We start from the raw sequence: 14,097 nt of genomic DNA, 5'->3' as shown, positions 1-14,097 counted from the left end.
TATAAAGACATTCATATCTGTATGTGAGTTACTGTGAGCATGCTGACTTCCCATGTGTTGTTGTGTGAACACCCTTAATTTAAGACAATGATACTTGGGTCACTTTTGAGGCAGTTGAAACAGGCAGTTTTTTAAGTTATTTTTTATTATTTATTTATCTTAGTAAGGGGAATGGTGGGGAGTTACGACTGTGTGTTTTTCCACCATTCTCCCTCTCAAATCAGTCCTGATTATAATTACTGGTTGTCGGTCAGCCTTGCCTCAAAGTGTTGCCGGGGTATCGTGGTCCAAACAGAGTTAAACATGATTACATGGAGACAAGACAAATAGAGAAAGATTTCAAACCACCAGACTCAGGTGGACAGATTTTTGTAATGATTTTCAGTATTTTAACCAGTTGAAATGTGCATGATTTTTTTCATGTGTATTTAAAAAGCCTCACGTGTGAGAACATCACCTGTAGGTAAACGAATCACTTTCATATTTTTATTTTCAGATACATGTAACTTGGTGAGTGTTTCACCTGGGTCTGGTTCTCTATCTGTCTATATTGATCAGTCTCCTGCAGTGAGCTATGGGATACGACAAAAAGGTTTTTCCTGTACCTAAATGACCAATAATAATAAAGATGACTTGGAATCTCCTTTTGCTTGTTGATCTTTTGCGTCTCTTGTGTGTAATCTGCTTTGATTTAAGGGGAATGAATAAAGTGGGGGTGCTATTCCCTTTGTTAATAACACTTCATCATTCATCATGTGATCAAACTTGACAATTCAAAGTAATTTCAGTCAGTCCCGTTTTTTTCTCTTCCAGATCAAAAACTAAGCTGTAGAAAGGACAAAAAAAACCACAAATGTGCTAAATTCTGTTAATCTATGGATTTTGCTCTCGTGATTGTCTTTTCTGCAAATATTAAAGCATCCAGCAGGGTGTGCTGTGTTCAAGGACTAACTCGCCATCCTGGAAAAAAGAAAAAAACATCCAGACATCATGAGGAGGAAAGAGGAGTGTTGCTGGGTGCTGCTGTCCGTGGTACTGAAACCAACCAGCAGCCCACCCTGTAACCACAGCTATTCATGCTGCATTCACATTGTACCAGCTGTCGTGATGTATCGTCATTTATAGTGATCACAAGCTGCTTATGTATCAAAATGCAACAGATGATTATCAGTACCCAGTTGCTAGCCCTCATTAGTGTCTCTGAATCAAAAAAGCCAGGGCCTTCCTATCCGAACAAGCATGATGTAAATAAAAAGGGACTTTATTACACAGAGTAAACAGTATTTCTTAGCACTTTAGTGATGTATTTAATATATGGCATCTGAGCTTTTTAAAATATGTTGCCACCAAATAAAGCACAGAGTAGTTTTGGTTTTAAAACAACAACTTTATGTTTCAAATACAAAGTGTATGCACAGAGTTGCCAAAAAAATATTAATAGCTGACATTATTTTCTAAAAATAGATCTTTAAATAGTCTCTCCAACAACAGCTTAATATACACATGTGACAAATCTTTTAGCAGGCATATAGAATAATGCCTTGGAGTTCCTAGATACTTGCAATGTTTTGAGTCTTCACAAAGCATACTCAATAGGTGTCAACTGAAAGGACACTTGGGCAATATGAACTACGTTTGTCCATGTTCATCCAGCCACCTATCACATCTGCTTCCCATAGTGCTAAAAACCAAAACGTCTGTACCTCTGCAAATCTAGGTCTTAAGTCTTGGGTGAAAGATGGAATACAAAAAAAGACCATGCAAAGGAGAGCTATCAAGTAACTTACTGTTCAGGATTAGAGAGATTTACTATCTGTTATTTAATATGATGCATAGCTGTTGCTTAATACAGTAGTTGAATACAGCCTGAGTGTTGTGTATGCCTTAACTAGATACAACTGACCTGAAAATTGAAAACCCGAAAACATTGAAAAAAACGTCACAAAATAACAGCTTTTTAAATAAAATAACATGAAGATGTATAAATGAACCATATGAATCAGTTTGACACAATCAAAGTTGACTGAAAGCAAATGACATACTTGGAAAAACAGGCCGACAGTGTGGCCATTATAACCCCACGCACCTATCCTGCATCAAATGTTGTAAAGTTGAAGTATACACAAAGAAATACAATTACCGTGTCTATTATCACTCCCTTGCCATTCAACAGTTTTTCCAACAAAGCCCTTTTCAGCTGTGAAGCTATAATGCAACACTAGCAAATTGGTACACTGCATTCAGTAAATACAAAGAACTTCATCCCCCATTGTCCAGTTAAATATTATTTTGTAAATTACTTGTAATAAACAGTATAGGCTCTATAAAAAGAGTAAAGTATCAGTGGATTTACTGCAGTGATGATTCTGACAGTAAACAGCAAAGTCCATTTGTAGTCTTTCTTTCCTTCTTAACATTACTTAACTGTATAAATATCTATGTATGTATAGAGCTTCAAATCACACCTTGTTCAGTCACTAGTTTTCTCCATGCTTTTCTGTCTTCTCTTCCTCCTCCACAAATGTTTCCTTCGTGCGTTCACCTTAACCTTTTCTCTGAGGCACGACGCTCTCAAAAGGTGTCACAAAAGGTGTCCTTGTGTGTTGAAATGTCTTATATCAGTAGACCCCAGCGTGATCTCAAGATGCACAAATGTTGACAGATTACAGTAAATACAGTACAAAGTAATGATGAAACCTGTCTTACTTCACTACCTACTTTGTAAGCAGTTTGAAAGCTATCGTTTTGAATCACAGTCCCTCTCTCTCTGAGGCGGTCTGAGGGGAACTTAAAAATATTGCTATAGATTGAAGAATTGAACTTGAATTTGAACTGATTTAAGCACTTACAGAAGTGTCTTGGATATCCTGTCGCACCTCAGTCTTTCCAGTCCTCTAAATCTTCTGGAATTAATGAAATTGCAAGTATAAAACAAATCTTCTCAGTCTCATCTCTTTGTCTTTCACACAATTTTACATGTGCTACAAAAATAAGTACAGCAATTACAGGCAAGTAGAGTTGGTGGTCTTTGGTGGTCCTTCAATCTGTGCTTTGGTGCTCCTGAATACAGGTAAATGAATGAAGTCATCAGTGTGAAACATGTCTCTGGGGCTCCTATCTATGTCCTTGCTCGATCCCCCAGGGGTGGAAGTGTCCAGTGTCCAGCAGCATTTGCCCCAGCCTCTGTAGAAGCCATGGGTACCAGTGCAGGCCGTCAGTCTGCGGTTCTGAAGGTCCCATCAGGCTGTAGAAGAATCTCAGTGGGGCCAGGACCCAGTGGGCCAAATAGTGATTGTCCACAGCAGCATAGCAGGATGCTATCACACCGTTCACCACTATGGACCCATGCTGGGTTAGCGGGGCATACAACCCGGTGCTCCTCTGTTCTTCTACAAAGGTCACGGCTGAAAGTGTTGCCTCTGACCCCACTTTCCCTTGTGACGTGAGTACGCACTGTCCTGGCCGGACCTCACTGGCAAAAACTGTCCTCAGACCTGCTTCCCAGCTAAGCCTGCCCTCCCGTGCGGAGCCATAAAGTGGCTCTTCAGCTGTTTCTTCCTGCTTCGGCTCACTCAGCTCACTAGTGCAGTCTGTGACAAAGATCAGGTGAGCGGCTGTGAGAGTAATATTAAGTCCTGTGTTGGTGCCGATGATGTAGAAGATCTTCGTGACGTTGGGCTGGCGGTCCACAAAGGATAAGACCGGGCTGTAGAGAAGGGGGCCATGACCATCTGTTGATGAAGAAGCCAAGACACGGTCACCGGGGTGAAGGTCACGCATCTCTTTAGTAGCCCCACCCTTGAGGATAACCTGAGCATCGCCAGGGAAACAACCACCAGTTTTGGCTGCCACAGAGTGTTCTGGAGAGATGAAAGAAAGAGAAATACGATTATTTTATTTGATTTAATTCCGTCCTGTTTTGTTACTGCACTACTTTTTGGATGGGTAAGGAGTCAAAACATAAAGAGAGAGGAATACAGTTTGATTGTATTTCAGGAGTGGAGCAACAGTGCAGACGCACCTCTACAGTGGCTGCATCTGCACGTTATTCTAGGTCACAACTATAAAACAGGTGAGACTTTGACACTGACTCAAGGACAACTTTATCTCGGTGGATCAGTAGTAGATTTTTAACATATGTATTTATTATGTCTCATGTTCAGACTGTCTCTTCTGTCTGCCTCGTGCTCCCTCCTTATTCTTAGAACTCATTCACACACAGTCACACAGAAACACTGTTTTAAGCCAGCAGATGAGAATTTATAACCCTATCCACAGTTTATCATTTAGTTTTAGACACTATATTAATGATTTCTGAGTGATCTCAAGTAACTGGTGCTGTTTGTGTGGCCCTCTGTGCATTCTGTAATACTAAGGCTTATGAATCTGGCTCAAAATCCATTATATTGTTTCCTAAAGGAGCCCTCTTAAAATGTTGTTGGGCAGTTTGCCCCGTCACTTTGCTATGGTAATTTGACATTATGACATAAGTAATTCGACATTATTAATAAAGCATGTTTCTGTCTGTTCTGTCAGGCTATTGTCATTCATTTAGACAAAGATGCCACAGGCCGTGCATTTGGTCTTGTTGGAGTGTTTCTGAATAAGTTGGCCCTTTAAGACGCAGTGAGACAAGGTGGCAAGAAGAGGCAGTCAGCAAGAGCTAATGGATAACCAGCTGATTGTATCACCACAGTCAGAGCATGGCCTGGGGTCAGAGAGACAGGAAAGTACACAGACTCAGACCTGGGTCTAGATATTGTTTGGATTACAGCAGAGTTTGTGTTTTAAACTGAGTCACATGTCCACTCTCAATGGTTCCACACAAGGAAAGAGCATTAACACATTGTAATGAGCTCGATTTCTAACAATGAATTGAGCTATTTTGGAAAAGAGCAAGTGGAATATGACCTTAAAGAAACTGGGAAGGCACTGGGAAACAAACTGGAGAGGCAATAACAGGCAAGAATAGAATATATGCTGGGAAAACTGAAGGCAAAATCAGTTTGACACAAGAAATTCATTAGTATAAATGTGTGTGTGTGTGTGTGGGGGGGGGGGTTGTCTTAAGGCAGCCAAATATTTGTCCAAGGTGTGTGTGTCTGTAAGCCTGAGGGCTGCAGAAAGGAGGGCTGTGACCAGGAGGTGATAAGACTTAGATAAGAGATCTGAGAGAAACCTACTGAAGGAAAAGCAACAGCAAAACAAAGAGAGAGTTAATCATCTCACAGCCTACTAACCTCAATGGACTGCTAGAATGTAGTTTGGCATCAAATAACAGGTAGTACCAGACGTGGGTAAATGGATTTCTAAAATGTCTCAAAAGTTAGAATAGCTTGAGGTGCAATGCAGTCAAGTCTTGTTTGAATGAGGACTGTATCTGATTTACATTTCATAAAGTGTGTGTCGAAATAATGTAAGTTCATATTAACAAAGAAATTAGAAATAATTAGACAGCCAATCATAAAAGTGCAAAAAGGAGAGTTAGACGTCACTTTAAATATACTGTAGATGTTTATATATACTTTATTTTACTGTCAATTCAGTTATTGTTATTTTATCCAGTGGATATCACTCCACTAGTTTTTGACTAGAAATGTCCTATTGTATATGCAATATTAGCGATTGCACTGTCCCACCACTAAACATAACAAAGCCTACATCCATACCAAAAATGTTAGTTTTACTCTGTCTCTATCTGCAAGTAAATATTCTACAATCACAAAGAATGATCACTTCATGATGAGATCTGACCAAGAGGTGAGACTGAATACAGCAAAGAGCACAGGTGCACACCCTGCTTTGATTGGCTCCCAATAGGCCACACACACATAGACTGATGATAGCGGCACTGGTAAACCATTAGTGAATCACCAACGAAGGGTCTAGCATCAACCTCATTAGTGGTAATGACAGCTGGCCGCAAACATACAAACACACAAACACACATAAAGATAATGCACACACACACACACACACACACACACACACTGTAGCTCCTATCCATCTCTTACCTGACTTGACGCTGCAGTGAATGTGGGCTTTGGACTCGTAGTAGACCCAGTCAAATCCAGCTTCCACGGCCAGCCGGGCCAATATGGCGTACTTATTTCTGTCCCTATGAAAAAGAATAAAAACATTGATAACTCCAAATGTGATTCAATTGGAGCTTGACTGATACTGCAATTTTTTGCAGAAATGCACAGATGACCTTTACTGTTCTACTGACATCCATACATTTATTTATATGATGTAATGCATTGAAAATGTGGTAATTTCAGGACTCAAACTTGGATTTGATCATTTTAAATCCAAATTTGACTTAGTAAAAAACAAATAGGTAGTTTGCTGACTGATTGGTTGACTCATCATATTACTGATTGTCAGCTGACTGTCTGAACTGACAGACTGTAAGCAGTGTAAATGTTGCCTGGCCTATGACTGGCCCGTCTACACCCCATAATGTGATGTATTGCATGCCTACCTGTCTGAGGTGGTGATGTCGACAGCACGTCCCTCATAGTGCAGCGAGTCCTCTGAATGATGACCGTCCTCATCCCAGCCCTCTGTCACTCTCAGCTTAACCCCTGGCCACATGTTCATCACAGAGATGGCCAGAGAGTTTAGCTTGTCTTTACAGCGCTAAAAGAGGTACAGGGAGGGGAAAGGAAGGCAGGCTGTTAGAAACAAACAACACAAATAGAAAATGAATTTGTCCTAATAATGCTGAGAGGGTAGCTGGAGGTAGAGAAAGATCAACTGAAGAGAGAAGAAAAGAGGGACGTTGTGAGAAGAGCTGGGTGTGATGAGTCTGAGGGATGGTTACAGCCATGTGAGATACCCAAGTTCCCAGGAAAAAGACACATATACAATGTGGACAGTGTGTATGTGGTGGGGCATCAGAGACATAAGTGTCATCGCATTAAGGCGGGCCAGGGAAGGTGGAACAACAGTAGGATTACAGACAGAGGAACAGTGTAGCCCAGAGAAGGGGAGCAGAGTGTGACTGTGAGAGTGACTACAAAGCAAACTACATGCCCATCAGATACTAAAACCAAAGTGATGACGGCATAAGGTACTGCTTAACTAACACACACTCAAAACACATACAAAGAAATGTAGATAATAACGCTATTACAATTGTGTCAGGTGAATGTTCAAAGCACACACAACTATCCATGTGGGCTTGCTTGGGATGATTTAGCAGTTTTCAAGAAGGCTTGAGGTCAAGATGCTTCTCAGCATGAGAGATCAATTTGTTCAATGTAATGAATCTGAGTTGATGAATTGTTAATGCTGTGAATGTACATGTATATCTTGAATGAATGAATGAATTGAATTGATGAATACATGCTAGATTAAGGTATTTGTCTTGTGTATCACCCAATTTACAAACAAGGCTCAGCAGAGATTTGGCGCGCTGTGCGTAAAGGAGCCACTGCTCGAGTTGTTACAATTAGATGAGGGTGAGAGGTGCCTTCTTATGGGCTAAATAAACATTAAGACTATGATATGAAATTAAGAGTAAGATGACTTTATTGGTTGGTTAAATGTATCCTGCATAGACTTTGGTTAAACCCTAAAATGAGTGGTTTTACGCACTGACGATGTTTGAGACAATTCAACAAAGTGTGACTTTGTTGAATTGGGAGTAAAAGCGATACTTCAAGGCAATAACAGCAGCTAAGTATGTCAGGTAGCAAAATCCTGAAGGGCCGAGGGTCAATGAAATCAATCATTTTGGTTTAAACATTTAACTGACAACAAACAGCAGTTTGTTCAGCAGACAATTGAATGCAAGAGTGTGGTTACTCTAGTCTGAAGCGATCCAGTTCAATCGACTACATGGAGTATGTCTGCTGCAGCTCAGGATTATCACATAAAACATTGTAAATTCAGTTTTTTATCACTGCAGCCAATGGACAGTGCCATCAGCGCTCACGAACAATGGTCCATGTTTGCGCATCTGTGCAAGATGTTTTGCATCCGTGCCCACCGTGTACTCATTCTTCTGCCCTCCTTACCTGGGTCATGAGCCTGTCAGCGCCCGTGTCCTCCTCATCTTTGAAGATAATATCTGTGTTATAATTCGGCGTCAGTTCTTTAAAGCGCTCGGAGTTGCGCGTTATTTTGCCCTCGGGTCTCCCGCTGGCTCCCAGGGTCTTCTCGGCGACTTTGGGGCTGAATTGCTTGTAAGCAAGCGGGATGAGCTTCTTCGGGAGCCGTCTCTTGCCGTACCCCCTCCCCGGCCCGCAGCCCTCCGAGGCAGGTGCGAGGAGGAGGACCAAGGCACACAGAGAGGCGGTGAGAAGGAGGAAGGAGATCCGCATCGCCCCGGGGGGAGGGAGGACTCTCCCGGGGGAGAGAGATGACTTCAGTACCTCCCCGGTTCAGTTCCCGACTCCATCGTCCGTGACAGTCGCAACATCACGTCCGAAAAACTCGGATAAAAGAAGCTCAGCACCTCGGCTGCACCAGGCACCATGAGGACACCAGAAAGTTTTAAGCTGCTCCAAAAAAAATTGAGCCAAATTGAGAAACTTCGCTCCCTCCGCCTTACAGAATCAACAGTAAGTGTGCAGGCTGTAAAGTCCGTGTATTTAAACAAACAGGTTCAAAGTCGATTTGGTGGGTGAGAGAGTTAAAGAGAGAGAGTGGTTACTGATATCCAAGTTGCAGTGTTGTGGTTTCTCTCCCTCTCTTTCTTTTTGCGCCGGGAAACTGTCACAACATCAGCCACTTTCGCCCGCTGTTTGGTTGGTGCCCTCTTTGGATTGAAAGCGTTTCCTCTCCATATGCGGCCGGCGTGCAACAAGCTGCAGCTTTCCAGTTGAATTGAAGAGATTTGAGTGATCCAAAACGATCTGTTGCCACTTCAGACCGCACCCTGCCAGTCCTGCCCTCCTCTCTCCTCTCCCTCTCTCCCTCTGTCCCTACACTGCCACCCACCCCGCCCCTCCTGGGCACAGGGCGCGCTGGAGAGTCCTGTCCACACTCTGCTGGCAGGCAGGCGAGCAGCAAACATAAGCTTTGCCCTTTATTGCTGCCACTTCGCATTTCCAGTTGTTGTCTTTGTCTGTCTGTGCCCTTGACAGCTCTGTATGCTGACAACCCCGTTTTTGTTGTTGTTTTGCTTTAGACTGTAAACAACAGGCAATCACAATCAATTAAACCAATCAATTTCCTGGAGTATGCAGCCACTGGTGTTTTTTTTCCGGCTGCATTCCAATATCAAATAAGATCAAGGGTCATTGGTTGACTGGCTGGCTAGTGTTTGGTTGACTTACTGGGTAATAGGGTAATTTACTAGCTGTGAGGCAGACTGATTGCCTGGATGTTTGGCAGGTGGACTAGCTGACTGGCTGAAGCATTTTGTTTGACTGGCTGACTGACTAAATCTATGATTGGCTGGCTGCCTGACTTACTGCAATGCCAATTAATCTAGACAATTGTCCTAGTTAATGGACAAGATTAATAACTGTATGCCAGTTTCCTAAAATTGCATCTTTAATTTAATAACATTTGGTCGTCTAGATCCCCGGGCTGCTGCCTGCGTGTGGCTGACACACACACACACACACACACACACACACACACACACACACACACACACACTGTTTAACACCAGCAAACCCAACCCTTCCAAATTAGCTCTTCAAATATTTGCCAGCAGAAAATCAGTGGTCTCACCCCTGTTTCTCAGGGCAGGCTCCTTTGAATGAACTGAACTGTACAAGGCTGAGGGTTTCCACAATTTATGTTTTATTATTTGTGAGTGTAAACACCATAAAGTATTTTTGCTGCGCCACCGCTTTTCATGTCTCTTGGTGGAACAGCGAAAAGCAAAGAGAGGGATTCACACACAGTAAACAGCCATCTATAGCTATGTTGACCTTTTGGCTGAAATAGAACATCAACTGACACTTGTGTAAATTCATTAGATGTTCCTGGTATGGAACGTACGAGCCAGTTAAAATAAATCAAAATGTGCCATATAGAGGAGTCAGTGTTTTACCAAATTTGTTTCCAGCTTTGTAAGGTGGAAATGCTCTGATAATGAAGCATCATCTTATTCATTCATCTCGTCTCAATTTTCAAGGGGAATTCCTCTTTTTGTTTTGTGTGGAGGACATGGTCATCAACCACCTTTTGTGAAATCTTACACCTAAAAAGTTACCTTGCAGAGCTGTTAGCTTCATTAATGGCAGTGCATCAGGTGGTAGAGCATGTTGACCATTCAAGCAATAATTTGACTTTTTGGCGAAAAAAGTTTATTTGCTTTCTTGCTGAGAGTTAGATGAGAAGATCAATACCAATCTCATATCTGTCCAGTAAGCATAAAGCTACAGCCAGAAGCTGGTTAACTTAGCTTAGCTTAGCACAAAGACTGGAAACAAGGTAAAACAGCTAGCATGGCTCTGTCCAAAGTTAACAAAATCCACCTACCAGCACCTCTAAAGGTTATTAATTAACACGTTCTGTCTCGGTTGTTTAATCCGTACAAACACTGATTTGTACAAATGACAAGTTGCAGTTTTTCAGGAGGTAAGGTGCCGAACTATTCCTTGGCGGGAGAAGTAACTTGGAGTTTGCACTGGTTGCCTGCCAGCCTTACGGTGACGACAAGACTTCAGGAAGTCACTGCTCATGGCCAAGAAATAGTTCAGCACATGAACCCCTGTAAAAACACAACTTGTCCTTTTCACCCTCACACGAACTTGAAATAACCTGTTAATTAGTGAAGCTTAGAGGTGCTTAGAGGTCTTTATACTAAGCTATGCTAAGCAGCTGCTGGCGGTAGCTTCATATTTATCATACAGACATGGAATTGATCTTCTGATTTACCTCTGTAAGAAAGAGATTAAGCATATTTCCCAAAATATTAAACTATTTCTTTAAGGGTTGGTGGTTCGACCTCTGGCTCCTCCAGCCTGTTTACAGTAGGTGTTCTTCAGCAAGACACTGAACCCCAAACTGGTACCAATGAGCAGGCCAGCGCCTCGCACGGCAGCTCTGACACAGTCGGCATGTTGATGTAGGTCTATGTAAGGCATTGTAAGGTATGTTGCACCACTCTCAGGTTAAAGGCGTAAGTTCAGGTCATTTACTATTTACACTATTTAACAGCTATGCAGGCGGCATTTTTCCATTTAGAGACACAACTGCAGAGCTGCTGCGACCCATCACATACAGTATGTGAGTGCTGTCTGCCTCATTTAGTGTCTCTGTTTCTACATGTGTACAAAGATTTGTCTGTGTGCATGCGTGACCAGAAATCTATATGCAAATTTGTGTGTACCCACGTTTGCACAAGCATATGTTTTCCTGTAACTATCAACATTTTGTGGGTGTGCGTGAGTGTGTGTGTGTCATCCTTCCTTTGAAGATCATAAATACGGGCGTGGCTCCAGGCCGGCCCGCTGCCTATTCAGCGTGGCTGTCGACAATGCTTCAGAAGTGGTCACATTCTCCCATCCATCCATCCATCCCTCCCTTCATCCATCCGTCTTTCAGTTCCTCTTTGCCTCAAGAAAGGACACCATGGCCTTTCATGCAGGCAACAATCTGATCAGACCAAACCAGAGTGGAGCCTGACACCCCACACCCCCCCAAAAAAATCTCTGTTAGTATTCATCAACCTGTCAATTTCTCTGTCTTACACTATTTCTGTCAGTCTCTTTCTGCACCACCAATGGTTCACATGTTATAAGGTATGAGGTCAAACACACATGTGCAGACCCACAAACACACAAGCAAAAACACACACATATCCAGGCATGTGTGCACAGTACACACTCACATGCTAACTTATACACCAGGCCAGCCGACAAGCCAACCGAGCGGCAGGCCCTCGCTCATTGATGTTTGTTAAAGTTATTAATTTTCTCTGTGAAATAAGAGGCCACGGTGGCAGGACAGAGGGAGATGGGTGCCAGCCCCAGAATCTCTCTCTGCTTTCATCTGCTGGCACTGGGGCTCTGTGAGTCCACAGCACAGGGCCTTTACATGGGCACCGGGGTTACCCACGCATACCCGGGGCCCTAACCAACAAAGGCTCTGAGTGGGGCAAAAGGAGGAAGACACAGATGAAAGGAAAATGCTAAGTAGCAGAGATGGAGCGGATGTGAAAAAGGATGATACAGAAAGACAGAAAGATAATGAGAGAGGGTGAGAAAATTGTACAAAGGGATTGAGGAGAACATATCGGGAAATGAGGGAGCAAGATGTGAATTGAGTTAATAAAAGAAAGAAAAAGATGGGAGAGAGGGGTTGAATGAGTAAGAGAGAGTGAATACACAGCATATTAGTTGGTAAACAAGTGAGTTTGGGTTTTTTTGCAGTCAGTGGAAGCTAGCGTGTTTGTGGCTTGTGGTGATTCGCTGTAATGGGGGTTAAAGGACGTTATGCTCAAGGTAACAACAGCTGGTGGCTAAAACCACCATCCCTCTTCCTCCTTCTCCTCCCTCCTCCTCCTCCTCCCTCCACACACTCCAGCGTCCAAGCCCAGACCACAATAAACACCTAACACTACATCTTTAGTCACCAGGCTTCTAAGCATCTGAGTGGTTCTGTCTGAAACCTTGTAAGCCTTAATCATCCAAGACAAGGAGATACAGCTTCCTGGATGTGCTGCACTTAACTACAGCCTTCACACATTTCGCCATACATTTTTGGCAGCGAGCGCTACTTGGCCAGGGCGAGCAGTTTTGGAGCTAAGCCGGAGCTAACATAGCAGCCAGCGAAAACCACAATGACCAAATCTGTCTATCAATGGCTGAGAGTGGCACCTATACGAGTCTTGCAGAAGGCCAGTTCAGTGCAGCGTGTTTGGTCAGAGAGCAGACAGAAGGAAAATAAAAGCAGGATGATATAAAAGTGGAGCACAGGCTAAATGTGTCTTGGAGTTAGCGGGCTAGGCTAGCCACCGCATGGCTAAAGCAAACAAAGAGCTGCCCAGGGGACTGAAGTACGCTGTGCTCTGACACTAAACCCAAATGCATGGAGAGACGGAAGCACGTATGCATGCACATACAAACACACATACATGAAAGAATAGCAGGTAGGTAGCCATAAACATAAACACACACACACACACACACACACACAAATGCAGTATACAGTAACACACATTTAAGCATTAATGCATGAGTACAAAATTGCAATATTACGTGCAAACAAAGTCGTATACAATCACACACACACACACTTAAATGTGCACAGACACACACTGCTTCTCAGAATATTTCTGTCCATCATAGAATAGAAAATAATAGAATACAACAGAATACAATATAATCAAATAGTTTCCATTAGTTGTCTGGTGGTCATTGTGAAACTTTTATATGACGAATAAACAGTTTGGTTTGAAAGAAAAGAAGAGAAATTAATTTTGCTAACAGTGATTGAGTACTGACACAGTGTAACAGTCTAAATGCAGCTGCAACTGGGAAGTCAAATTTCTACCTCAGAGAGTTGTCAAACTTCCTAATCAAACTTTCCAAATTTCATATTAACTACATTACAAGTTCCTTTAAAAGACTAGTCTTAAAATAAGACTTGAGGGCTGAGTGAGACTCATGCTCAAAAGATTGAAGACTTGCTTGAAGACTGTTGACGAAGACTTGAGTCAAATTTGTATGAAGTGTCCTAATAACAAGTCCAGTAGCGGGGTAATGCCAACAATAATGCTCCTGCTGTACACTCTTCATGTCAAATGAGGGATTTTTTCTCCTCCCTCTCTCTCTCTCTCTCTCTCTCTCTCCTGAGTGTGTGCCACATCTGTGGGCTCTGTGGTGATGTTTCTCTGCTCAGAATGGATTCACCAGCTCAAAAACGTCCTTATTATATTTATATTTTACTACACCACTAGAAAACCATGCCAGCTGGGCTGCAGAACTTTGGGCAGAAAGAGGGAGAGACAGCGAAAGGGGAGGAGGGCAAGTGAGAAAGAGAGAGAGCGCGAGAGAGAGAGAGGGAGGAATGAAAGAAGGAGAAAATGGAGAGAGGAAAACAACAAGCAAAAGGGAAAAGAGGACTGCGAAAGACAGCCAGGTAATTCAGAAAGGTGACAACAAAGTAAAGTGGAGTAAAGATGAA

At 42.6% G+C, this 14,097-nt stretch overlaps 1 protein-coding gene across 1 annotated transcript; it reads right to left on the bottom strand.

The window, feature by feature from the left end:
• Positions 1-3,114: 3,114 nt before the first annotated feature.
• LOC139292213 (indian hedgehog B protein-like) lies at positions 3,115-8,330 on the bottom strand. Its single transcript, XM_070914438.1, has 4 exons — positions 8,025-8,330; positions 6,485-6,642; positions 6,015-6,118; positions 3,115-3,860 (listed from the first exon to the last, which is right to left on the bottom strand). The coding sequence occupies exons 1-4, from the start codon at positions 8,328-8,330 to the stop codon at positions 3,115-3,117; spliced, it is 1,314 nt and encodes a 437-aa protein (XP_070770539.1).
• Positions 8,331-14,097: the final 5,767 nt, after the last annotated feature.

The sequence above is a fragment of the Enoplosus armatus genome, chromosome 11, assembly GCF_043641665.1.
Source record: "Enoplosus armatus isolate fEnoArm2 chromosome 11, fEnoArm2.hap1, whole genome shotgun sequence".
Lineage (NCBI taxonomy): Eukaryota > Metazoa > Chordata > Actinopteri > Centrarchiformes > Enoplosidae > Enoplosus > Enoplosus armatus.
Note: the sequence above shows the minus strand (reverse complement) of the source record. Positions and strands in the feature narration are given on the sequence as shown.

What these genes read in the sequence shown, in the direction of transcription:
- LOC139292213 (XM_070914438.1), bottom strand. Translation starts at nt 8,330, where the DNA reads ATGCGGATCTCCTTCCTCCTTCTCACCGCCTCTCTGTGTGCCTTGGTC. An exon ending in CTGACAGGCTCATGACCCAG is followed by an intron (nt 6,643 to 8,024) that starts GTAAGGAGGGCA and finishes TACCTCTTTTAG; the next exon opens with CGCTGTAAAGACAAGCTAAA. An exon ending in TCACTGCAGCGTCAAGTCAG is followed by an intron (nt 3,861 to 6,014) that starts GTAAGAGATGGA and finishes TCATCTCTCCAG; the next exon opens with AACACTCTGTGGCAGCCAAA.